Source organism: Thunnus thynnus, chromosome 8 (genome assembly GCF_963924715.1).
Source record: "Thunnus thynnus chromosome 8, fThuThy2.1, whole genome shotgun sequence".
Lineage (NCBI taxonomy): Eukaryota > Metazoa > Chordata > Actinopteri > Scombriformes > Scombridae > Thunnus > Thunnus thynnus.
The window spans coordinates 12636926-12664292 of NC_089524.1; the positions used below are offsets into that span (position 1 = coordinate 12636926).

Consider the following 27367-nt stretch of genomic DNA (forward strand, 5'->3'; position numbering starts at 1 on the left):
AGAACAATTCCTTTGAATGATTCTTGTATGAGGCCTGATACTCTTGATACAAAGAACAGATTGCTCAATAAGATGTTACAGACAGCTGATTTTATTCTGAGTTATAAAAATGTGTTGATTAGAATTAAAAACATTATGAAAAAGTACAGTTTTACAAGGCAGCTTAAATCCCCTACATGTAATATGTGATTCTAGCTTTAATATTATAACTCGGAGTCACTGAGGACAGACATTTTCAGATCCTACACACATGGACTTTAAAATTAATTCATTGAAGATGATTAATCAATTGTGAAAGGCTAAAGTCAGTAAAAATCTGGCTTTAGCCCTGTGTTTTGTGTATTGTCCTGGAAATACAGGTCAGCATACTGCAGGATGTGGTCGACAGCACTAAGCAGAAGCACATCAGTGTTCACATCCAGGTCCAACTCTGATGAGTAGTTCTTCACCGGGACGATGTAGGAGGTGGACATACCCAATAGAGCTGCAGCTTTACCCATCTACAAAAACAAACACATGTGACGGTAAGAGATTTCCACACCATCTGCTTTTATTTTCTTCAGCTGGTTGAGAACAATGCCATGCCAAACTAGATGGCACACTTGAAAATGCAGATCTCAAATAGTTTGATCTGTAAGGAGTTAGAATAAAGGTTCTTACAAAAGTTAACTCTCGTTTAATGATACAATAGCTCAGCAGTTACCAACCGCTATAGTTCATAGCGGTTGGTAATAAGAAAAATAATAAAACACACCAAAGTCAGCTTTTCCCATTCTGGTTAAGAGACAAACAAATTTGAGTAAAATGTCTGTAGTCTGCATGGTGAACAGTCACAGGCACTTTATAAGACATGTTGACTAAATTATTCTTTCTTAGTGTCTGTATCATGCACTACATTCATGGTAATGTGTGTAGTGTACGTTAATTTCTCTTTTATAGACAATTTAGAGGAAATGCCTCTGAGTCTGGATTTTATTTACTGGATTTTCATTAACATATTTCAACCTACCATGTCCCGAATGATGCGGCTCTCGTAAACCTGGGTGACATCTTTGGCCGTTTCTGAACAAATCTTGTCTACGTGGGTCAGCAGAGCCACCTGGTGAACACCTAAAACATAAAATAAAATACTGTCATAAAGGTGTCACCGCAAAAAGAATCAGAGAAACAGCAGTTTCTCAGTTAATTGTTACATTTTAGAGAAATAAAGTACAGACAGTAAAGATTTCAACAGTACTTTTTTTCAGCTGATCACTATAGAAGGGTTAATATGTAAATCAAAAAAACTAATTGAGAACAATTAAAACAACATTTAAGAGAAAATAGCAGAATCCATAGGACCTCTATATGCTTAAATTGACACAAGTATATTTCACGAATGGCTTGGGTTGTGTTCTGTAATGTCACAACAAAAAATATACACAATGAAAAATGCTTTTGATGTGACAGTAACAAACTATATTACATAATGGCTTGTATGTGGCAAGTGCCCGGTTACATTGCAGGAATGAATGTGTCATCAATGTGTGTCTGAAAATATCTTTGTGTAGGTTTGTTGTTTGTCTTGTGCTCACCCAGGTCACTGATGTGCTCTCGGAGCTGTTGGAAAGTGGTGCTGAGGCCTTTGGGGTAGGTCGAGATTTTGGAGGCATCCACCACAAAGGCCACACATTGGATCTTGTCTTTAAGACTTGGCCTCTTCACATAGCCAGAAGTCTCTGACCTCACTGGCTGATCTGGGCTAAACTGGGAGAGCAAAATGAAGAGATTCAATTTTCAAAAAGTATAACAACTCATGATGCGTGTGATTGCTAATTATTACTATACACAAAGTACTGATGAGGCTGACGGGACTGTCATTAGTTTTGCAAGTATTTATTCAAAAACCAAATACTGGGTGAATTAAAATTTTGACCAGATGATGGTGCTGGATGAAAAGTCCTGAGGGGGACATGAATATCTCTACCAAAATATCATGGTAATCCAACCAATAGTGGGTGACACATTTCACCTAAAACCACAAGTGTTAACCTTATGGTGGCGCTAGAAGAAAAGTCAGAGCCTTTAGGATTCATCTTCTGAGAAACATGAATATACAATATTTTGTACTAATCCATCTAGTAAATGTTGAGATATTTCAGTCGGGACCAAAGCGATGGACCGAACAACAGACATCTTTAGAGCCACACTACTAGCATTGCTAAAAACTACAATAATAATAAAAATAATACAGTATTGATCCTGTTAACCTTGTGTCCCTCAGGTACATGGCCTTTAATGACAGACAGGATGTCATGGAGAGTCAGTCCAGTCATTTCTCCATCACCCAGGCCCATAATATCACACAGCACCAGTCCAATAGGATCCTCTCCCTTCTGACCACGGATGTTGAAGGACTGTAGCTGACGCAAACAAAAAGAAAGTCAATGACACGGTCACTAAAGCTGTGACATCATTTGACGCAATTTATGAGATTTCACACTGCTTTCTCTGGAGGCTTCATTCAACTTTTTCACAAATTAAATCCATAAGATCTGTAAACAGACTTGGGAGTGTAAATTTGAATTTGAAAGAATAAACTACAAATAAACTAAATTATCACTCCGTAAATAACTTTGAATTTAAAAAGATGGATAGCTTTAGTCATTTGTTACATGTTACTGCTCCGCTTCTACCTTCTTGGTGAAGCTGGTTGAGGAGCAGCCCACCATGGCCCGGTTGGTGACTCTTCCATTAAACACAGACTGGACTGAACTGATGAAGCTGGACTTTCCAGAACTGACCGGGCCCAGGAGGAGAACCCGAGTCTGAGTCACCTCCTCACAGCTCGGTCTGTGGGAGCTGATCGTCTTCATCAGGCTCGTCCTTTGCCTAGGTTTGAATTATTTTTAATACTTTCAATATATATTATAATACTTTCAATTTAATACTTTTTTTTCAAAGTAGCCAACAGCTCATGGTATAGAAGTAAGCGCAGCAGAAAAGACCAACCAAAACTAAATAAAACAAAAGAAAAAAAGCATATTAAATAAGTTGATTGAAAAAAATATTTATATAGAGGGAGAGAGAAACAGAGAAGTAGATTTGATATTATATATATTTATCTTGCTGTTCAGAATAAATAAAATAAGTAAATAGCAATAGTGTAGTTTCAGTTTAAGTGTATTTATGTATATGAGTTGGTGGAATGAAGGTAATAGTGTTTAAAATAAGTTTTTTCTCTTTAAAATGAATTAGTTTGACTGCTAGTAATTAGTAAATAGTTGCCAACCCAGCTCTACTCACTCTTCTGTCCAATCCACTTCTCTCCATTGAGATTCCAACTTTGGCTGAACTGCTGAAGAGAGTTTAAGAATTGATGAGTTTTAATGAAATATCCAGTATTTGGAATGATTCACCTCCTCTGAAAAGTGAAAGAAATGATAAAAAAACTGACTATTTTAATATATGTTTCATTTGCATGTTACTCATTGTATTTTTCTTAGTCCATGCTCTATGGATATGTGGCCAAACCAAAAGTGATGTCACATCCAGATATTTCCAGAAGCTACAAGGAAGTTTATTAGAAGCACATTCAGCAAGCTTAACACTAAAATCAGTCTCTTTGACCAGTGGGCAATGCAGCCATTAGACAGGTTGGCTCAGGGATGTGTCCAGAGTCAGAAAACAGGTATCAGCTGAGTAATGAAAAGATTTCTGTAAAATTGTTGGCAACTACGTTGAGATTGCAAATGCAGCAATGCAGTGCTTATAGATCAGAATACATTAACTCTACTTTTAATGATTTTAACATTTCACATAGACTTCTCCTGAAACTCATCTGCTCACAATATTCTCAAGCTTTTTCTTAATGAAGGGAAATCTCAGTTCATTTACTGCATATGAATATGCAGAGGTACTGAACTTTTTACACCCGTAAATATGAAGCCATTATGTAAAGGAACACACTAGGTTGGTTACTTACTGTATGTAAAAAAGGAACAGGGGCAACAGTTGCCATTTCAAATATTATTTACATATATGTATGTATGTATGCATGTATTCAAATAGTCTTTGGTGCATCCAAAAAATGTACAAAAACTTAGCTGGAAGGTAATGCTTCCAATCTTTTGTAGGACATATTTAGTAGCATTGCTGGTTTTTAACAAACGTATTTGCATGGAACTGTTAAATAGCTTACCTGAGAATGTAAATGAAGGTTTGCTCTCCTCACTCTCTGTTGAACTGATGTTTGTAACTGTGCTGAGAGTATCTGCCTTGTGCACTTCCTTGGCCAGTAAAACTTGGGATAAAGGAGTTGTGGTTATGGGATTCCCCAAACTAAAGCTGGTAAAACTGATGAGGAAAACAATCACATGCATCAGAAGAGCACAAATAAAGCAAAGGAGCAGTAATTAACTTGAATGTTCCTGGTTTAAAATTTACACTTAAAATACTATATGCAACCTAAAAATGTGAACAAAAATTAGCTGCAGCTGTTGAAATGGACAAAGAAATATAAGTGAGTTTCCCAAAGTCAAATAAGGCAAAGACTCAACCCAAACGAGTTTTGTGATGAAATCTGAAATTTGACCCAAACATAGCATCCGACTCTGCCTTTTCTGAACATCTTCTTAGATGTAGGACAATATTGTCAGAGTGCAGGCTAATGCCTGTGCCTTATAACATGTGGTGTGGCATAAAATGTTGTGATTCTGAGCAATAAGTGCTGTATGATGAGTTTTTTATCTACTTGTAACAATTAGTAAACTGATGCTATTATCACATATTCCTCTCCTGTCTCCTGCAGTCTAACTCTATATTATCTTTATTACATGTGTTAATTAAAACTAAATCCACCATGAGGAATACTAAATATCTTTGAAGGATTCTGAAAGCTCATCAACACCAACTTTGTAGGCTAATTTTTAGTAATCTCATTTATATGTCTGATTTAAAATATTAACTGTAGTTTCTACAATGTGAGGAAAAATGTTAAAAATGTTAAGTTATACACATAAACCAACAACCATGAGAGGAAGTTAAAGCAGCACTTCAGATCATTGTGAACCAATGATGGCCTACCTTCCCTCTCTGCTGTTATTCTCCCGCGTCTTCTTTCTCCTCACACAACTTGAAAAAACTATATTTTTTGTACTGTTGGATTAAGTAAAAAATATTGTTGATACAAGGTCAACAAAAGCTGTATTATTATGTACATCCCACGGTATACTGTAGTTGCTGCTGCAACACTAAAGCTTTCTCTCAAACTCCTCTTTCCACAGATCAAGGACACATTACAGACTGCAGGGAGTACTATAAGGTAAAGTAATGTAAGCAACACTGGTCTTCATGACAAACAAGACACATAAGAAACATTTCTTTCACCACAGATGCAATAAATAATATCAGTGATAACCTGCATACCCTACAGAAATAAAATTCAATGGTTAAAATGGTTAAACTTGAAAAATACTGTATATACTTAATTACTTTACTCTTTGTTAAGTCATGATATATGTTTTCAAAACCCTAATGTGCTGTCAGATAAACATGTGTGCATGTATACTTTACTTTAAAACATGTTTCACCATGATTTTATATCCATCAGCAAAACAATACAGTAAAATTAGGTGGTTAAAGCTGTTTGACAGTTCTTGTGATTTTATACACACACATTTTATAACTTTCCATCTTTGGTAGCTCAAATGTGCAAATATTATATTAAATATAGTTAAATAGTAAATTAAATAGTACAAAAAATAATTCCTCTTTTGACTTCAAACATTGATTCATAAACGAACGTTTCTCACCACCATCCACTTACTAGAATGGCTTATATGGTTGTGTATGACATGTTAATGACAAGTGAGAAGAGATGCCTGTCATATTCAATTTGTGCACCAAAAGTTGCACAAAATCAATGCGCATTAAGTCAATTGGCTTGTTTGTTGGGGAACTGTAATTTCCAATTTGTCCATGTCAAAAGATGTGACTACATCAGCGTGGCAACATTTAAGCCTTATAGGCCCCAAAAAGAAACCGTTTGCAAATTTTTGACTTGTCAAAGCAGGAATTAATTGGCAGCAGCCAGAATAAATGACATTAATGATGGCTGCATACAGTCTATTGTATTGCGCATGCTCTCCCGCTGACATTGCTAACAATAAGCAGAATGGAGGCGTGGCATTATCTATTTATCTGTGCTTTTCCTGCTTTGACAAATCAGCCAGAGGACTAGGGCATATATATTTATAGCCTTAATTGTGCAAACACAAGTTTTGACATAGGTTTTCTGCTTAATATCACTATCACTAATATCAATTCCACAATTTTCAGCTATTTGATAGAGTAGGTCCAACAGTGACACAGTTCATTTTCTCCTAAAAACACACACAAAATGTTGATTTCACATGGGTTTTTTGTAAAAACCGACTGAAGCTAAATGAACAGGTGTTAAAAGAGAGCTAACTAGTGCTTCTATCACCTGGCTGCAAACATTAATTAACGTTTTCATAGTCAAAACAAGTCAAAAGTTCGAACAGTTCAGAAGTTCAACTTGTCCTCCTTTGTTAAAGTGAACTGAGGTTTACCTGCGTAACTTTATTTTACGTGAAATATTAGCCTACCTCATTTTTTCTCCAGTTTGTTTCTGCTGTTCTCTGACAGATGTATGTAGTTTGTTAGACGTGGCGAACAAAAGCAGAACAAGTGTGGAGTAGAGGGAGGCGGTGCCTTTACGAGGAAAGTGAAACTTACTGTTGGTTGAAGTCTATGGAAGATTTTTAATGCCTAAATGAAAACAAATTGAACGAAGAAATAAAGTGAAATACAATACATGTTGTTATTTGTATTTCCTTTTTATGTATGCATTTGATGTATCATAATGTATAATTGAATATAGTGTTTTTCAGTTTGACATAAATTTCACACATTAAAATCAAATCACAACACAATAAACAAAGAGATGTCGGCCATGGAGAGCTGAAGTCAAACTGCAACTTCCGGATTCTGCTCCAGAAGTAGGAAAACCTCATTAAAAATCCCATTGATATTTGTAACTATGACAGGCTATAGTACTATTATGATAATAACTTAAAATCCAGTTGTGGAACAGAACCTTTCTTAACAGTTTGTCATTTGGCTTGCTTCATATGTTTGGATAAGGACAGCAGTTTTCTGAAAAAAGCAATCTAGTGTCGTTGTTTATTCTATATGTTTTTAGTGACCTTGCTCGCCAGATAATACAGCCAGGAAGTTGAAAAATGACTTAAGAAGAAAGCGTTGGGGTTCATTTAAAGAGAAGTTTGAAAGGGGAATACAGAATGTGGAGACACACAGGGGCCCCTCCCACTTCACAACTCTATTCCATGTCAGTGTTGTCCAGCAGCGAACAGCATAGAGCTGCAAATAACTACAAAGCTGTCTTTAGTTTTCATGAGGAGGTGAAGGTGAGCTTCTTCTTTTTAGAGATGGATTATTCATGCCAAAATGAACAAGAAAATCAACTGTTCAATCTATTTTGAATGGATTGAGGTGTTGATGTTATTCTATGCACAATATAAAAACTAGCTGAATGTTTGGTCTCACAGAATAAATGTGATTATTGTCTGACCAAAGTCTGATGTGACGAGTCTGACTCGTCAGACGACTGTTGACTGACGTCATAGCAGGAAAAGAACAGGTGTAACTAGTAATATCAATTATGGATGAATTAATTATTGTATTGTGCATGCTTACTCACTGATGTGGCTTACTGGCACACCTAAATGCAACTGAGCATTTATCATTAATGTTATTTGTTCCACCTGTGCTTTTTCTGTAATGACAAGTAAAATTCCTACTGTGAAAAAAGTCCATTACTTTACCTACATTGTGTAAATACAGACTTGAATTACATATGGACATTTACATAAACACACACAGGCACATACTGTATGCGAATTTCTTGTTTCTATTGTTTCTACTCATTATGTCCACTAGAGGGAGCTATATTCATATATTTGAGGCTGTAGAGACCTTACCTGCTGGCTGTCAGCAGAGGTCAACCTGTGGCCACACTTCCAAAACTTCCTCCTGCAGTGAAAGAAAATGTGCCCTGACACTCAATCACTGTCGTCACTCAGTAGCTTTTAATAATTAGATAATATTTTGATATGAATGCTGATCTGTAATTGATGGTGTTGATGGTGGTGATTGCTTTTCCTTGGATAAGAAACTCACTTTGTGTACAAGTGTGTGTGTGTGTGTGTGTGTGTGTGTGTGTGTGTGTGTGTGTGTGTGTGTGTGTGTGTGTGTGAGTCTGCATGCATTTTTGTTACATCTTGGGGACCTTTTCTGGTATAAATACCAACCTTGTCGGGACCAGTAGTCCTCATGGGGACCAAAGCCCGGTCCTAATGAGGCAAAACGTCATTTCTGAGGTCCTGGTTAAGGTTAGGGGTAAGGTGTGAATTGAGGTTAGGTTAAGCTAAGGGTCAGGGCTCGGGTTAGGCTGTTCACAATGAATGGAAGTCAGTGCAATGTCCTAAAAAGCAGACCTCACAGATACATGGGTATGGGAGTGTATTGCATCCTTAACCAGTTCTCTAAAGGGCAGTTTGGTGGGAGAAGTGGAAATGTTGTATAATGTTTCATGACAAAGCTTCAAGCTTGTAAGTATCCAAAAAAAATGAAACTGAGGTGATAATTTTTAACTGAGGTATCAAATGAGATAAATTAGTTATTTACAAAGAGGTCTTTACAGAACATTATACCGTTTCTGAACATGATACACACATTTTGTCCCTATTTTATGCATATGCGTATTTATGCAGATTTACCATGTTTTCAGCTCCATGAGCAGTTTGGGTGTTCCCATTTTTCACTACAGCCACTGTTAATTGATTATCTCCTCTCCCCTTTGTCTTGTGTTTATTTCTAATTGACATTAAAACTGTTCTTTTCAGCTGAGTGTGATTCACCTCCAGGTTCAGTGAGCTTTTCCGGAGCCCTGCAGCAGACTATATATCCCAGCTCTTCACTTGGTAAGACAATGGCATCATGGGAGACTTTTATTTTACTATCAATAACAAATAAACATATCTATAATAGTAAGAAAAGTCACTTTTTTTCAGTTGGTCTCTTGGGATTGGAGTTTATTAAAGTGAAGTTAGTGTAGCGTGTATACTCAGCAAAACCCCTCCAAGCTAAATGAACATGAAAAAAAAAGTTTGCAAGTTCTTTCAGGTCAGTCATCTGTCATTCAGCTTGATTTTATCTGGGCTGTTGGCTAGCAGACTGATCAGGCATAATAAAGGCCCACAACAAGGCACAGTTATGTTTATGACCTTGTGGCCGTGAATGACCTTTTGCTGTGTCAGCAGAAATAATAGATCCTCAGTTCTTATTTCTGGAGCCCCATGTAGACTGGCTGGGAGACACTGAGTCACTGCTGGGATGGAGAAATGGGGGTTAGGTTGGAAGATCCAAAACTGGTAGGAAAATCTGTCGTACTCAATGTTCCAAAACAAAAAAAATACAACATTCAAGGAGTCTGACACACCAGTTTGTGTTATGGTCATTAAATTATCTGAGGACAACACCAAAAGCAGAAATACAACATGCTGTGGCCTTGAGGCCATGACTGGGTGTCATTAAAAGTGAGTTGATGGTTTTACAGCAAACACTATTTATAGGCACTTATCTGTGTTTGGAGGATGTTTCCTGTCAAAACTGCAGTCCCACAAATGAAAACACAGTGACCACATGACCAGCAGGCTGGCCAAGACTGATCTACCCTGTAACCAGAAAACAGGTGTAATGTATTTATAAATAGGTGAAGTGAACACTTAAATAAAAGATTCATATGTACACTATAATTCATTTGTTTGTGTAAATGTATCAGGGATTTTGCAAGGATTTAAGAAATGCTGAGGCCATAAATCCTGTATGTGGCTTGTATAGCTAAAAAATGTTTTTGACTAGTTTGATTAAAAATGACTAATCAATAGCTGTTCAGCTATACTATTTGATCGTTTCCAGAAATGTACTATATGTACTATAAGTGACAAAATTTCTTATTTTTATGAGTCTCATTTTTCATGTAAATGTTACAAAAATGCATCATATACACCTATACATCCTCACATCCCACAAATATCAAGAACCCTGGAGTGTTTTAAAGGATATTATCTCCTTAATACTTCAATATTAAGTGCTGTTAAATGCTGCTACATTTAGAAAACAATGTGGTGAGACTTGTTTATACAGTAATGAACTCAATAATATGTCAGGTGCAAACAATACCAGATATACACTCAACACAAGGGTACTTTCCAAAAACGAAGACATGTTCCATAAACACTGTCACTTCCTGTCATTAAGAGGATCGCTGCCTCTCTCCCTGGCATCACTCCATTTGTTCTGAAGTGCCAGAACAGAGATGAAGACAGCTACTGATAGCATCAAATATGCATCTAATAGAAGTGCTAATGTCAAGTATGTAAAACAATCCAGGAGGTTTCCCGCCAAATGTAACCTGCCAGCCAACAGTCGTGTAAACTTCAGTGCAGAGGCGCCTAGAGGCTGACTGTCTCATCAGCTGTCTTACTGCCCTTTATGCCTACTGGTATGTAGGTCAGCAACAAAAGATCTCCACTCCTGTCTGTTTAGGGCGAACTTTTGGATGGTACCCCAGGTCTGCTTAAGGGGTTTTCAGTTCTCACTCCACTGTTTGACACCAGGTGTCTTTGGGTCTTCCTCTCTTAGGCCTTCCTTCTGGTGTCCATTGTAGGGAAATTCTTGTGATGTCAACCTGTTCTCTTCGCATGATGTGTCCATCTCCACCGCCTTCTCATGATGATGGTGTCAGTGCTCTCTTGATTGGTCTGAGCAAGCAGTTGTCAGTTGGAGATAGTGTTAGGCCAGAAGACACACAGGAGTTTTCTGAGGCTCCTTGTTTCTAACGTTGGCAGAATGTCACTCTCTGTCATTCTCCAGCATTCTGAGCTGTACAGAAAGATAGAAAGAACACAGCTCTGGTACAGTTTTAGCTTGGTGTTGATGCCATACTGGGGGGACTTCCACACATTGTTTAGCATTCTGAAGGTGTTACTGGCCTTGCTGAGTCAGCTTTTTATGTCACTGCCTGTTCCCCCATCATATCTAACAGTGCTTCAGAGATATATACTCTTCTGTTGTGTGTAGGTTTGTTCCATCTACTTGTATCTGTGGGGGATTTTGTGCATTCAAGGTCATCACCTTCATTCTCTTAAAGCTAATTTTCAGTCCTATTTGTTGAGACGGGATGTTTTTTCTTGCATATGGTGGGTGTGGGACACTAGTGACAAGTTGTCTGTGAATTCATGGTCTTCAAGTGTTGAAAAGGGCGTCCGTCTGATTCCTCTAGGTTGGTCTTCAGTCGTTCTTTTCAACATCCAGTCTGCGATTATACTGAAAGGCAATGCTGACATCATGCATTCTTGCCTCACTCCTGTCTTGACTTAAAAGGTGTGGTTGCTCTTTCCTACTACTGCTGATTCCTATGTAGGGCAGTAATAAAATTATTGACGATAAACACCTTCACAGCAGTCCCTCCTCATCATCTGGGGCTTTGAATCCAGGAAGTTCAGACAGTTTCAGCTCTGACTCAGCAGCTCCAGCTCATATCTGGAGTGGAGTGCCGCAGGTGGGAGGATGAGGGTGAGCCGTCTAAACAGGGAGCTATGCTGACTATGTAGCCGTGTGACACAGCAGTCTGTTTTACAGGCAACACCCCCACCCCGACCCCGACCAACCTCCCCTAACGCCCTATCCATCCACACTTGGTGACACACATGCACTCTGTCTCTCTGCTGGTAAGTTTGCCAGTAGCCTTGTTAACCAAAAGTGCAGTAAGCACATGTTGAAATGAAAGCGCTGCATTGATCCAGAAGAGGCTGTCCGGAATAGAAAAGAGGGCAAATTAAAATAGCAACTTAATAACACATTGGCTGTGCTTTTGAAATGTGGTTTATTATCATAGTCAGTGTGAAAGTTAGACAAAATGGGTAATTAAGCATTTGTCAAATGTATCTGCGTCAAGATCAAGAGCACATTAGTAAAGGGATAATATATCATTTGAAATCTACAGAAATGTCTATTGAACGTTTGTTTAGTTTAGTTTTATTGCCCATGTTTTCATCTGATAAAAACAACTGAAACATGGCTTCCCCCTTCAAATGACGCAGGCATCCCTCAGGCCAATTAGGAGCAAGATGGACAGGTGGTGTAGGAGTTATGGCCTCTAAAAGTTTGAGTTATTGAATAATAGATGCCTCATGCCAAGTAGTATAATGTTTTAAATGGCAGAATGCAATGCAAAAACATTAAATGCATAGACTCTTCACAAGTTGTGTCAAAATCAGAGCAGCGTTGCCTTTAATGCCATGCTTGAGTTTAAAATGTTGAATAGTACAGGATAGTAGTCCAGTAAAATGAGGACTGATTTTTTTTAAAGGAATAGCTGGATATGGGTGACAAATTGTGTGCCAGTTTATATTTCTTCCGTATAAATTTTGTCTTATAATTATACAAGACAGACTAATCAATGTTTTTTTTTATGCTAAAAACACACCAGAGCGCACATCTATATCCAAATTTGGTTAAAGTAACAAGTTATGACCTTTAATTACAGAGCCTCCATTTGAACAATTAGTGTATTTTTATTTATTTATTTTTTATTTTAACATTAAAGTTATATCTTCTCTCAGAGATCAAAATCCTCCTGGATTTCATTGTATGGACCACAATTAAGTCAGTCTTATTTTTTTGCATCAGGTATACATGAATCAGGCAGACAATATGAAAAACATGGAATTGATTGTTTGTAAATAAGAGTTTTTTCACTCTAGCTGAACTCCTCTACTGTACTTCTATGGAGGTGATGAAGTGGCTTTTAGGTTTTGACAGATATAGGACGTGATGTTCTGGCACCGACAGCCTCTGATCATATTCACAGTGTCACGTGCAGACAGCAGTCGGGTATGGGTAATCACTATACCTTAGCTAAGTGTAAAGTGGGGCTTCTAATTTATTCATTTTTATGAAGACCTTACAGATGAATTACAAGGATTCATGTCGAAGTCAGTTTGAGGTTTTTGGTTTGAGGTTGTAAGGTTGGAAGTTATGGTGGCTATAAGAAAAGTTTGATGTGAGTCAAGAAAGCAGAGCAAGCAGCTCATGTCTTCTTCCACCGCAAAAACTACCACAGCAGCCTTGTGCACAGCTTTCCATAGAATTTGATATTACACTTTTTAAATTGTTGGTGATCCTCTCAGTAAGGTTACATGAGAGGATAAAAAGAGGCAGGAAATCCAGACACCATCTTAAAATTATTTGTCAAACTTTGTGAGATTAAAGTCTGAAAAATAAGCAGTACTTATCAGAGCATTTTTGACTCACAATTCTCACCAATGACCTTGAGGTAAATAGTTTATGTTATAACAAACTGCCATTCTGCAACATAATGCCTATTAAAAAGCTGCCCTCATTTCCTGTTAATATGAGGCACTTCTTGTGAACTGAGTTTGGTTTCTGTTTCTTCAAGGTCCTGTTTTCCTATGTCTAAGGATTAAAGACTGAAAGGAAAAGTCTCCTCTGAGTGCCGCTGCAGGTACCAGCATGACTGTGTGTTTTCCTTGCTGCATGTTTTACTGCAGCCTCTTGCTGCTGTGTGACTTTATGTCTGGAGGGAACTATTTGCAAAACTTATATTTTGGGGGATGGAAAGTGCTGACACAGGAATCTTAATTGTGCATTTATAGAACTTTATTTGTTCTAGTACAACCTGTTCTGCTGAAGTGATAGTTGTACTTTCAGGGTGTTTTGATGACTTCTACTGTATGTATACTGCTGCAGATCATTACATGGCTCTGCCTGGATGATCAGTTTAAAACAAATGTGTGACAGTAATTGAATCCTTCTCAGTACGTGGCAGATTGCCATGCAACTGAAAGGTCTAAGGTTCAATTCTTCACAAAGTGTCCTTTAGCAAAACATTGAAACTTCTCCCTGTGTATTTACTGTATATAGCTCTGAGTAAAAGCATCAGTTTAATGCACTCTGACCCTTCTTCCCTCCCAGTGTGGATTATGGCTAAACTTGACTCTGCTGTTTTCCCTGCAGGCTACAGGGAGTCTGTCTCCTCACACGGGAGAGTGTGACTTTCCATAGCCAGTCCCAAGATTCACACAGCCAGGTAGGTTAAGATTTAGATGTTGCTTGTAGATTTAACATATTTAAAGGAAAAATCTCCCCTTAGATCATCTTCCACTGTTGTTTATTTTTCTTCAACTCACCTCATTTTCTCGGTCTTCTTCAGATTGCAATTTTCCAGATTACACTTCCACAATGAGCCAGAACAAATGCCTAATTTTGTAATCAGTTAAGGCCATTTACACACAATAATCTGCTGAGCTCACTTTATTATAGGTAGTTGTTTGATGACATGTTGTTTACATGTTTTGTTTCTGTCTTATTTTACATGTTTCATGTGAAGAAATTGTTACACAAATATAACTATTATTATACGTGACTGTTCTCAATCGGTTTATGGGTGGAGAATTTAAATTGTCAGGTGTGATGAGACAGTTAATTATGTTTATTTGTTATGATAGCCAGCGCATGATGATGTCACTTGACTGTGGTCTCTGTCTCAGACAGGTGCCCATGACTCACCTTGAAAAACAGAAAATTGTTTCGCATTTTATCCTTCAGTGTGTCATCACAGTTGATATCTGGTGTTAGCTACAGAATATTTTTAACTCGTATCGTGGTTAGACAAATATTTAAAATTACAGATGGCCATGGCAAAGAACAAGGTCAGCGTCTGTCTAGTAAACATGTAGCTGCAGAGTGCTAGTTGTCCTGCACTGCCAAGATTTAGAGGTTCAGTTTCTACTAGTGCAACACATAGACTGTATGTGTAGTATTACAAAACAAGAGACGACTGCCATGTGTACTATAAAATGTCTGCAACTTTTGGAGTGTTCACTTAACTTTGTCACTTACCATATCTGTTCTGTTTATTTTTTGTAAAACAACAAGATAAGTAATTTTGCCTGTGATTTTGTCTGGTGGTGATCCAGACAATGTTCACCATCATTTTTGTTTTTTGGATGCATGCATTATGGTCCATTCAAATCATTAAAGTCCAACATAAGATACTGAACAACTTGGAAGTCTTGAAAAGCTGCATTTACTGTGGCAGCTTACAATAGTTCAGGCAATGGTATATACCGTCCAATCATACATGAGTATGTCCTGTCTCAAATAAGTCCATATAAACACATTTTGCACATATTCTAATGCTTAGCACTGCTTTCTCGCTGCTACACCGATGCTTCCCAATAAATTGAACTCCCTCAACCTTCCAACCTGCCTCCTGAACTAGTGTGTACACTTTTTACATTTATCCAATCTTTATTTAAATGTTGTTTATCTCAGGCAGTCAGTCTGTTTCAAACTTCCTCAGCTTTGTTTCTGGATCACAGGAGCACACCCTAAACTGCAAGGTTGCAATAAATAGTTAAAACCTTAAAGCATGTATATATTTTGTTGAAAGATCAAACCTGGAAAAGAAATGTAAATATTCAACTGCTGTTACAGGGGCTAAGCTTTGTAAAGCAGAAAACTATTGTTTGCATATTTTACATTTTTCAACATTTTACATTTTCCTAACACCCAGAGATACTAAGAATGACTGCAATGGCATGAAAAGGCACCATCTTCAACCAGTCTTGTAGAGGTTAATGCCAGAGTCCGTGCCAGAGTGCATGGGAATGTATTCCTGTGCCAGAAAGGAAAGGTTGCATGAAAAACATTAAAATACGGAAACAGAAAGAACTGACATGACATTATAAGAAGACCTGGTGCTTTAATGAGTGATAGACATCAATGGAATGATCAGACGCAGTGCTTACTGGTACCAACATGCTCAGCAAGTCTGCCCACTACCTCATACAGACTGTAAACAAGCCTTAATTAGAAAGTCAAGCTATCGAATGTCTCCCTGTTACCAGAGCTGCTTGTTTGTGCACAGGACTTGGGCACGGGATCCCACAAATAACTTTCATAAACATCTTTTGGATTGAACGTGTTTTCAGAGAGCTGTTAAGCACATGAGAAGAGCCAAAGATAACTGGGCAAGAAAGGTTTTGGGGTCAAATGGACAACCAACTGCTCCAATCTCTCTGGATCAAAACATGGCACAAAACCCTGACTGAACAATGTCTGTGCCAGAACATTTTAAGTAGTAATCTAAAAGTTTTTCTATCCTTTTTTGGTGCACGTTGCTACTGTATTTCTGCAACATCTATTAATAAATAGGAAAACTGGATAGAATATAGAATCAAACTTTATTCTTTTAGTGCAGTGTAACTACAGTGTTTGAACATACTGTACTTACAACAGAACATGCAGTTCATCTTTGGTTCAAGAATCTTCCATCAGTCTTTCATCTCAGCTCGCTGAGCTGTTGCTTTGTGTCACCGCTGACAGTCTCTAATCCGTCTGGCCGGCAGCTTGGAGGAGGAAACATTGTTCAGCATCACAGTGTTTACATCTCCAGCCTCCTCCGGGTGAACAAACCCTGCAGCTTGGTGAAGAAAGGAGGAGTCTGCAGTATTGCTGAGGAATACCAAAGCCCATCCATCTCTGTTTAGAATATCAACAGCCAGCAGTACAAATCAGACCCACCTTCCAGTGTTTTAACCCTCAACACTGTTTCATTCCTGTTGCTCGTTCCTCTGATTTAAGTTACTTTTCTCAAACTACGAGTGAAAAACATACATTTTAGATGTTTAGACCTGGCTGTTATTTGGTAAATGTAAGCCTTAGATGATTTTATCAGGGTGTTATGCAACAAAGAATACATTGTGACATTTTTTAAAGAATATGTTGCATTCAGAACAGAGTATATACATACTTTGTGGGAGTAATATTTATCTTTCGGTCTTCCTATCTTTTTTCATATCTCATGCATACACTTCACATCACTTTTATATTCTCTCTGGTTTTACTTCTCCCATTCAGCACACACAACCAAACATCTGTGAAGGGAAATAAGAGGAAATGAAGGAATAAAAGTGGTGAATAGAAGACATGAGAAAAGAGGAAAGAAGAGGAAGAAGTTAGGCAGAAAAATATAACTGGACCGAAATAGGAGAGGAAGAAAAAACAGGAGAGGCAATGAGATGAGGAGAGGAAACTAGAGGGAAGGAGGAGGAGAAGAGGCAAGATAGGAGAAGGGGAAGGGGGCAGGAACCGGTCTGAACCAGCGTAGGCTGACTCTTGGAGTTGTATACCCCTCCTCACTTCCCTCCTCCTCCTCCTCCCCTCTTCTCTTTCCTCTGACTCAGACTGGCTGAACTTTTTCTTTTACCGCTCCGTCATGCGCTGCTTGTCACCAGGAACAATTTGGATACACATTCCGCAGAAGTGTAAGAGGATCCACGGCAGCGTGAGGGCAGGGGTGGTGATGTAGGGATGATCCAGGGCATTAAGTGGTGGGCAGGTGTTCCCCACACATTACATAAGGAATCAGGAGGTGTGCTGGAAGAGTCGAATTGGGTGTATTGATTATCAAGCAGACATGCTTGACATTAGTGAACATCCACGCATAACTCTGGTGGGACAGTTTGTTCCTGTACTACAGTGGCTGTAATCATCCAGGACCTATTTGTGGCTGTGCATTGTGGATCTATATGTAGATACTATAAAAATGGAATAGAGTGGTGATCTTCTTTCAGCCTTACTGCATATGAGGAATGATTTATGCCTTGTTTATTTGGTTGGATTTTTTATATAGAGATCTGTTTTACCCCAGTTGGGATATTCATTAATAGAATATACTTTTAGACAAAAAGAAACAAGCAAGTGTTACAATTACATTATATACTAGTCATGGGAATAAGGAAAGTTATTAAGAGAAGGCGGAAAGTTTTTAAAGCATTATACAAACACAAATCTTTACAGATAATCTGGTTATAGCATAGAAATGAAATATGTCATTAATCCATATGATGAAATTTCTTACAGTAGAACTGAAAAAGACAATAAAATGAAATGTAAAATGTGAAAAACATCAAGGGTAGAAACAATTATCTTCTCAAACCAGCTAAATTGTTTTATTTTGCAAGGTATTGTGTAGATACAGAGTTCATTTGGGTTGTTTGTATAAGGGGGACTTGATTTCAACCCTTTCTCGCCTTGTGGATCACAGGTTATCTAGATCACAGGTTATCAGTCTTATTCTATTCTGGGCTGCCTTCTCCATTTCTTTCCAGTGGTAACCAGCTCCTTCAGCTGATTCTGGCCTTCTCCAGAAAAGGTGGATTTAGTAGGAAATTTCAAACAGGGCTAAAAATTGAGTAGATCTGCAATAATTAACTTATTAATCAATTAGTTGTTTAACAGAAAAGTTTATTATATATTTTATTGATAATTGATTAATCACTTAAGTAACATTTCAAGCAAAAATCCTAAACATTTGATGGTTTCAGGTCCTCAAACGTGAGAATTGCTTTTCTCAGTCTTAAGTTAGAGTAAATTGAATATTTCAGGGGAGTTTTTTAACTCTTAGTAGGACAAAACAATAATTTGATGACATTACAGGCTCCAAGATATTATGACGGGTATTTTTCACTGTTTCTGATGACTCAGCAATAATTTGATAAAAAAGAGAAAATAAGCTGCAGATTAATCAATAATGAAAATAAAAGTTCATTGCAGGACTTGCAGTAGAGACCAAAAAGGGTAGTTTTTTACATATCTTATTAATTTGTAACATGGTGTGATTCAGTGTTTCAGAGAGAAGTAGGCTAACTGATGATGATGATGTGTTGATAGATGATGTGATGAAGAAGGATAAAGGATGTGATAAAGGATGTATATATTAGGCAGCAATGTTATGACTGTCGTCTCAAACATGTTAGTTAAGTGATTCTGGAAGAACCACAGAGAAAGAAGGAAAAGTTTGGATTAGTTTGGACTGAATCATGGGAAGAATGTAGAGTAAACACTACTCTGTAAAAACACTACGAAGAAATAATAAATGTGTGTCTGAGGGGAGCTGCAGCCTCCTGACTGAACTGCCATTTGCTCTTGTTTTTTAGTAGGTGAGAGCTTGATAACAGAGGGGCAACGAGGTCAGAGGCAGCGGTGTCTCCGTCTCTGGGACAAGCTCAGCCTGATGTTACCTAGCTGTCTGTCACACAGCTCATGAGAACTGACACTATTCCTGGTCTCAGCCAGCTGGCAAGTCCTAGACTTACTTTCCTGGACCAGCGAATGCAGCCTGCTGTCTTCACTGTCGGATCAGACACAATCTATTAATATACATTACAGTCGCAGTAATCTACACTCATCAGAGCAAACATGGAATCACAGCATACTGCAGCTAAGTGGCAGTTTGACTTGGTTTCCATTTGAGGGGTTTGGTAAAATTTTACATAAATATTAACCTTATATTTTATGTTAATATATCTTACATATAAACATATTGTTCATTACTTTTTCATGTCACTCTCTTCATTCATGTTGAAAAAAATCTGCTATGTAATGGAATTCCTCATTCAGTGGCTGAAAAAATAAGTTAGTGTCGCAGTGTTGCAGCACACAGGGACCAACTGCATTTCTTTTTGCAAGTTCCAGTGGGCAAGGGCACTGACAGGAGTATTAACCCTAACATACATGTCTTTGATGGTGGGAAGAAACCGGAGCACCCGGCGTACACTCATGTAAACATGTGAAGAACATGCAAACTCCACACATTAAGGACCTGAGACGGCTGGGGTTCAAACCCAGGACGTTCTTGCTGTGAGGTAACAGTGCTAACCACCATCAGCCACTGAGCCACCGTGCCTCTGTAATAATATAATAATAATAATTAGTGCATATTGATAATACACGTTGACTATCTGCAAAAAACAAAACAAAAAAAAAAACTAAATTAGTTTGCTGGATGCCGTCAAACTTACCTGATAGGAATTAAGAAAAGGAAATATGTATCACACACATCACACACCAAGTCAGAAACTTTTTTACATGCTATATCATGAATTATTATTGTGTCACAGCAATAGACAGTAAAGTGCAGCAACATTGATGGAAACAATTGATTATTACTTGTATTAGTTGTTATTAGGCCTGGGTGACGGTCTGATAAGCAGAGGAATATACACTGCACATTATCTCCTATGTCTTGTTTGTGGATCTCCAGCACTGTGGGGTAAACTCACTCATTGGATGTCTGAAACAGGGGAGGAGGCCCTGCCAGAGGTCAGACTCCTGACCTCTGACCTCACCCCATAACTCTGCCAGGAGCCTTTCTGCATGCAGAGTGGTTATCAATCCGCCACAGTGTGAGATAGTAGCTGCTCTGTGCTGACTCACAGGTTTTATAATGCATGACCAAAGGCAGCTGAACACTGCTGGAGTAGCCCAGAGCTGCTGTCCTAAATGCAATAAGATCATCTTTGTTATTTTCACTAGCAGCACCACTTCTTCCTTTCTGCTTCTGGTAAACTAAGTCCAGTGTGTCCAGTATGCCTCCTTCACAGCACCAGGAGGAAATCATAAAGGTATTATATACAGAGTTTGAAACAATATACTAATCAAATTATTAGAGATACCTTTTTTAATTACCACAAAGAAATAAGACCATGATGCAATGAACCGGTTACCTCACACCATTAGTATTGCTAGCACTAGTGTTTTGCAAGATTAGGACTATTTTTCCATAAGGCCCGTTCATCCCTTAAGAGGATACTTTGGAAGTTATATTACCATCATCCTATTGCTCCTTCCACTCTTTGCAAAACACTTGAAATGATGTAAGCTTAAGCAGTATCTGCTCCAGAGATAGAGTGCCTTCTTTCCATGGATATATCAACAGAGCTGGATGTTTCATTTAAAGTTTCTCATGCTTCTTTCTCTACCTGAACTTGCTGACTTCCTACTAACTCTCTGCATACATGAATGATGATGATGGGAAGAAAATAATTTACTGATTCAGGTCTTTGGGATTTTACATATTTATTTGACCTAATGAAGCAAATTGTAATATACAAAGAATAATTTCAGACTGTTACAGCACTTCCTCCAAATTCTACCTGGAGGCTGGAGAGTTTAGGCCACATGAGGCTGTTAAATTTCTCAGTGATGGCCTCGTTGGTTTATGGAAATGCTGCTGTTGTTTCAAAATGGATGTGGTTAAAATTAATTAAAGTTAAAATATGTCACAAAGCACTTTTAATGTTTTTAATTAAAGCATTAAACTTAGCTGGTAAGCTTGAGAAGCAAGTATGTGAAACTTGTTGGTTCAAAACCCCAGCGAGGCTTATGATGGTGAAAACTGAAATCAAAATTCTCTCACATCGCTCAACAATGACCTTCACGGTTCATTAAGTAAGTTGTCGTGAAGCTCCTCAGTTTCCAACAGTCAAAAACTTCCAGATTTAAATGTATGAAAGCATATGGATATGCAGGGCGTTGTCAGAAAACAGCTCAGTGGATAAATAGTTGTTAAAAAAAGTATAAAAGCACAAATCCCGAATGACTGTCTCTTCTCCAAATCCAAATCCTCACCACCTCATTGATTGGAAAAACATGCGTTATAGTCCAAGTCAAGCATACTTGGGCAAAATCTCTCCATCAGCCACAACTGAAAATCAGTTCCACCTGGACCGAGGCGAGGCGGGACCACTTAGTTTTTCCATTGCATAACTCTCTAGCTGCATTTTATTTATTCCTCTGGAGGGTTAAAACCTTGCTGAAGGCATGGCCCTTCCCTTTACAATGAATGGTTATACAGATGTATCCATTAAAAGTGCATGCTGTATTTTGGCTCCCTCTGCAAGAGGAAATGTTTGGAAAAAATAGGTTCTCTCTATTTTCAGCTGCCAGACCTTAAAAGGAACCTTCTAGTAATAGTTGGTCAAAACACTGTGTTTCTTTAGATGGACTCTGTTTCTCCACATAGCATTTTAGGAAAGCTACAGGAAGTGGTCCTGCAGAATATGTAAATACACTGTAGAGTCATTCACAGGTGACTTTTCCTCTCAGAGGTGCAGGCAAAACATTCAGTTTAAGTAAAAATCTTACCAACAGAAAGAGTCAAAGGTAAATAACATCTGCCTGAGAGGACTACTAACAATCAGATCAATTATTACAGATGCTCTATTTATATTTAAACAGAGCCTTAACATGCGACACCACCTGCACTTGATTTTTGGCAGTCAGCAAAACAGTGCAAATCTCTGCTGCATTTATGTTTTTGGCTTGTTTAAGCTGCTATTACAAGTGAACCAGAGCTTGTAAACTAAAGCCTCAAGAACTCACAAGCAGCCTGTTAGTTGGACAGAAAACTAACTGTCCTGCCAAGACAGAGACAGAAATTTAGGCAGGAAAATTGAGTCAAAACAAGGTTCTGTAATTCCTGTTCCTGTAACTTTAACTAAGAACAATGGACAGTCTAAGGTTTTCCTTTCCGGTGATCAGATTTAGTGAAGGAAACTTATAGAAATAGGCTGATATGAGTGTGAGTCCCTAATGACATTTTCAGGCACCTCGGTGCAGTTATGGGGTTCAGATGTCCTTGTTCTCTCTTGCCCTGTGTTCTTAAAGCTCAGCTGCTTGTTTCCTTTAAAAGTGACTAGACACAGCAGTAACTCTGCTGCTGCTGCTGCTGCTGCTGCTGTTTGAGCTGAACAGCTGTGCAAGTGCCCCGCACAGTCGTTTCAGCTCACTGCAACAAGTGCACGTGCTCACATGAAACATAGAGATTGTTTATGTTGGTGGTGCAGATCTTCTAGGGGAAGTTTCTGTAAATACTCACTTATTTCACCGATTATCGCTTGTTTACTGTACGTATATTACATGCAGTACATTGAAATGATCTATGACGGAGTAGGTTGGGTAATTCCAAAGTTCCAAAAACAAGGAAGATCATAGTGTCTTATCTTTGCTGCATCTGTTGATTGATTTGTTAAAAGATTTTTTTCAATTTCATCAGAGTTCTGATCTGATCATCAAAAGTCACAATCATTTAACTTTCTGTTCTGCTGCTTCTGTTTTGTGTAAATTTACGAAAAGGTGGAAATCCATTAAAAATTACTACATGGTGACAATAACCGTGCAGGGCATGTGCATGCACATGAGGACAGTCTTTATATGCCTCTGCTACATCTGTGTACACGTGTACATCTAAAGTGTGATGCATTAACCAGTTTCCATACGACACACTTGAATATCTTAGACTTGATTCTTCACAGGGGAGGGGTGATGGCTTCTGCTTGCATTCTCTACATGCAGATACCTATCATGTCACGAGTGCCCCTGCCAAGGCTCTCAGTGCTGCAAAGGGCAGTTGAGCCCACCCCCCCACCCCTCTCTAACCCACCCCAAATCCATTCGCCCCTCCGCTAACCTCGCAACCTCGCTGCAGGGATGGGCCAGTGAGAAGCAGCGCAAACCGGCGTGAGCCAGTGCTGGGAGCTACATCACCCCCGCCTCCTCCTTCCTCCTACTTCTTCCTCCCATATGTGCATACACACACACACACACACACACATTAGGATTAGTGTTCTTATGAGGGCTGCTATTGTCTGTATTTACTCTGCAGTTAAACATCCGTCTCTGATTTGAGATGGATTACTTGAGTGGTAAAAGAGCATTCAAGTTTTTGATTAGAAGTTTGATTTAATTTCATTGTAGTAGCTTTGACTGGTGATATTTTAATCCTTGTTGTAAATGAGTAAAACTGTCAACATGATATAAACAGCTTTTTAAAAAGGATACCAAGCTTTAATCAAACTCTAACCTCTAGCAATGTCTAGCCAAAAGTCCTGATCTGAATCAAATCCTAATTCTAATCCTTTAATCTATGTCTAATCTCTTTCAATCAGACCATGAGTCTCCCTTCTATGTATATGTAAGGTCTGTCAAAAACAACCTCAGAACATTTAAATTGTTCTTGCTCTGGAGGTCTAAAACTCAAACTGGCACTCACAAAGAGAGAAAAGCAAGAAGATGCACACACACACACTTCCTCCTCTGTCCTCCAGACATGCTCTGAACTCCGACTATCTTTAGCTGCATATATTCAGTGGCAGAACATAGGATAACTCTTTGTGACGAAGCTTTTGGAACCGGGCAAAATAAAATCTGATTCACATGGTTTCAGTGTGGTTGGAGTAAAATGAGATTCTCCTTGCAAACAGTTCAACACTTTCAATCTTCCACACATACAGGATTTTGTTTTCTTTCTCATTAATGAAGCATCTTCAGTGGGATTGGTTGTTGCCATGTCAGGGACAGACTTCAGACTATCTCTTAATTACAGTCGTAATAATTTTAACCACAGTGTTAGAATTTGTTTCTCTGGCAGCAAACATAAAGTTTAGCCAGAGCGGTCCAAGTTTACAAGGCCTTTTCCTGTTGTTGGGGAGCTGTTAGGGGTTTTGGTGTGCCAACTTCCCATTACTTTCCCACTCATTCAAGGACGCTTTTTTAGCTTGACTCTTTTTCTGGAGTTTGAAGGGGAAAATGTGACAGAGCGTCCTCGAATTAGCACAAATGATCTCTCACTATAAAAATACATGCAGTGTTTATTCCCTAGACTTTTTAGGTATTTCCACAAACTACACTCCTTTCCTGAAAAGTGAATGTTTTTAATGTAGACTGTTTTGTTGACTTACAGCAAGCTTTTGACACTTGAGCATGCAGAAGGTGAAGTTCAACAACATTTTACAACTGTGGCATGATAAAAAAAAAATATTTCCAAATACCTTTTTACAAACTCCTCTGCCCCAAATTAATTAAAGATTGTTTTATGAATTATGATGGATCACTATAGATGTCATTTCAATTTATTTTGGCCTCACATTTACAAGGAAGCTACAAGAAGGTGCCGACTGTCACATCAGTATCTATTCAACTGTTCATATGCTGTATACATACTGTATGTCTACCAGTAGGAAAAGTCAATTTTAAGACATTTTCCATCATTGTAGACAAAAAATATGAAAAAATAACATTTGCTGGTTTAAAGTTACACTATGCCAGTTATATGCCAGTGCAGCTAGATTATTTAACAAATAAAAGCTTGATATTGCCATTAACAATCAACATCACTCTCTAAGTTTGACGAGTCATACATGCAGTGAGTGGAGAGACCCAGTGTTACTGTTCGTGCAGAAGGCTAATATGGAGAGTTGCACATTTTGCTGCAGTTGTCAATCAACAATTACAAATAAGTTTCAGTGGAGTTTGTATAAATTTCTGTTCTCTTCCTGCATGTGTAATATTAGCATCCATCAATCCATAGTAAAGCTGCATTTGCCTCACTGCTGTTTTAGTCTCACACGCACACACACACACATCAAAACATTTACATCCGTATCACACAGAGAAGCAGTCTGTCTCATACAACACATACAGCGAGCAAATACTTTCTTCACAGGGATGAGTAATGCATAAAATAACAGAGAAAAAATAGTGTTTTATATACAGCAGCAGTCTATATAGTGTAGAAACAGCTGGGGAGGGGATATGGGGGGTGTCCAGTCACACACACTTGCTGATCAGTCACATGCTCAGAGCCGCAGAACATAGGAAACACTTTTCTCCTCTCACCATGCGCGACGTGAGTCACAGCACATCTCTCTGTTATGGAGTGTGTGTGTGTGCCTGCCAGCAGCATGGGGGCGTGTGCAGCTGATTTTATCTCCACCTGCACAAAACACAGGCAGCGAGTAGGTGTGTGTGTCAGAGAGTACAATCGTCTGACATGAAACTGTTATTGGCTGTTGTTATAGAACTTGCAATGCAAACTGTACACACCATCAAATCAGTGTTCAAACTGACAATGACCATTTATTAAAATGAACACTCACTCATCTGGGTTGATTAACACTTTCGGATGGTTTTAAACAGAGCCATGGAAACCTTCACATCTCTGCTGTCAACACTTTTCAACTCTGAATAACTGTCACTGAAAGATCAACACTTAATGACATTGAAAAATTTACTGTGTAGTGTTCGCCAGTCTTGAAAATCATCCAAAGTGTGACTGTAAGTAGAGAAAGATTCATGCTGTGAAAGACATTTAGATCCAGATTTCACCTAGTGATGCTATGGAAAGGGCAGCTACTACATTATATGATAACACACACATGACTCTGTCATAATTATAATAAGTTCAAAAGCTTAATTTGTTGGCACCACTCCAAATCAAAGACAATCGCCTCTTATCAATTACATTTTTTTAAAAACATTTTTGGTATTTTCAATAGTGAATAGACAAACAGGAAAGAGGGGGAAAGAGGTATGACATGCAACAAAAGTCCCCTGTTGAATTGAACCAGGAACATTGTAATTATGTGGCATGCGTAGTAACCATTTGGCTACTGTTGAACTCCATTGAATGTTGATTTTAATCAGTTTAACTTTAAATTGAGATGTCCTGGAACTGTGCTGTAAGCAGGAAAAAACAATCATGAAATACACTATTGTTATGATGAATTCCAGGTATCCGCTCTTTTTCCAGAATGGATATATATAGCATTTTGGAACAGAAACCCTTCAGACAAATACAGGAGACAGAGTCAGTCCTGCTGGTCAGTCACCCACTTGGCTGTGACTTCTCACCCAGTGGTTGCAAGTCCCCAAAGAGTTTCCCCTCTGCAAGGCCATAAACAAACCATCTGCCCCTTCACCTGGATTCCCCTCTCACAAGCACGTTTTGTGTGAAACATTGTCTTGACGCAGACAAACACAAACATCTGTTTGATCTGTTTACAGTACCTCATCATAAGGGCTTTCATTATTGTCTGTTAGCGCTGTCACTGTGTAAATCAAATCCATGCTCTCCTCCTGTTTACTGGATGTTTCTACATGTTGGGTATTTGGGACCTTCCTGCTGTTGCCTTTGAAGTAACTGGCCTCAAAACTGAAGATGGTCCTTGGTGTTGTGCTGTGACTGCCTGTTAGGATTGTTCAAATGAAGAGGATAATTTCCAACCTGGGCATTAAAAGAGTAAATGTGTTTTTCTTATTTTGAATTAACAGAAAAGTAAGAAAACTCACAATACCGACTCATTGTTGTATGCCTCCGCCTACCAGTTAGGTTGTAGTTTATAGACTCATATAATATTTGTAATGAAGACTTTTATCCTATTAGACATTTTGTGAGGTCACAGTGACCTTTCACCTTTAACCACCAAATTCTAATCAGTTCATCCTTAAGTCCAAGTGGACGTTTGTGCCAAATTTGAAGAAATTCCCATGAGGTGTTCCTGAGATATCGCGTTCATGAGAATTAGACGGACGGACGGTCAGTTAACCCAAACACATAATAATAAAAAGGTGC

At 38.4% G+C, this 27367-nt stretch overlaps 1 protein-coding gene and 1 long non-coding RNA gene across 5 annotated transcripts; both read right to left on the reverse strand.

The window, feature by feature from the left end:
- Positions 1 to 68: 68 nt before the first annotated feature.
- On the reverse strand, positions 69 to 6726 carry ifi44g (interferon induced protein 44g). Of its 4 annotated transcripts, none has more exons than XM_067596574.1 (9): positions 6609 to 6707; positions 5065 to 5136; positions 4181 to 4335; positions 3286 to 3337; positions 2676 to 2871; positions 2250 to 2396; positions 1575 to 1746; positions 1010 to 1110; positions 69 to 500 (listed from the first exon to the last, which is right to left on the reverse strand). In XM_067596574.1, the coding sequence occupies exons 1-9, from the start codon at positions 6611 to 6613 to the stop codon at positions 306 to 308; spliced, it is 1095 nt and encodes a 364-aa protein (XP_067452675.1). In that variant the 5' UTR covers positions 6614 to 6707; the 3' UTR covers positions 69 to 305. The 4 variants fall into 4 exon arrangements, with proteins under 4 accessions (XP_067452675.1, XP_067452674.1, XP_067452673.1 ...); XM_067596573.1 differs by having other exon boundaries at positions 2250 to 2402; positions 3286 to 3334; positions 6609 to 6706; XM_067596572.1 differs by having other exon boundaries at positions 2250 to 2402; positions 6609 to 6706.
- Positions 6727 to 15180: 8454 nt separating this feature from the next.
- On the reverse strand, positions 15181 to 18060 carry LOC137188431 (uncharacterized). Its single transcript, XR_010929405.1, has 2 exons — positions 16406 to 18060; positions 15181 to 15787 (listed from the first exon to the last, which is right to left on the reverse strand). It is a non-coding gene; the product is annotated as an uncharacterized lncRNA (long non-coding RNA).
- Between the last annotated feature and the right edge of the window lie 9307 nt (positions 18061 to 27367).

Bases quoted from the DNA above. Each gene is read 5' to 3' on its own strand.
- ifi44g (XM_067596572.1), bottom strand. The intron at 2,403-2,675 runs GTAGAAGCGGAG...TGTTTGCGTCAG, and splicing joins CAACCAGCTTCACCAAGAAG to CTACAGTCCTTCAACATCCG. The intron at 501-1,009 runs GTAGGTTGAAAT...TTGTTTTTGTAG, and splicing joins GCCGCATCATTCGGGACATG to ATGGGTAAAGCTGCAGCTCT.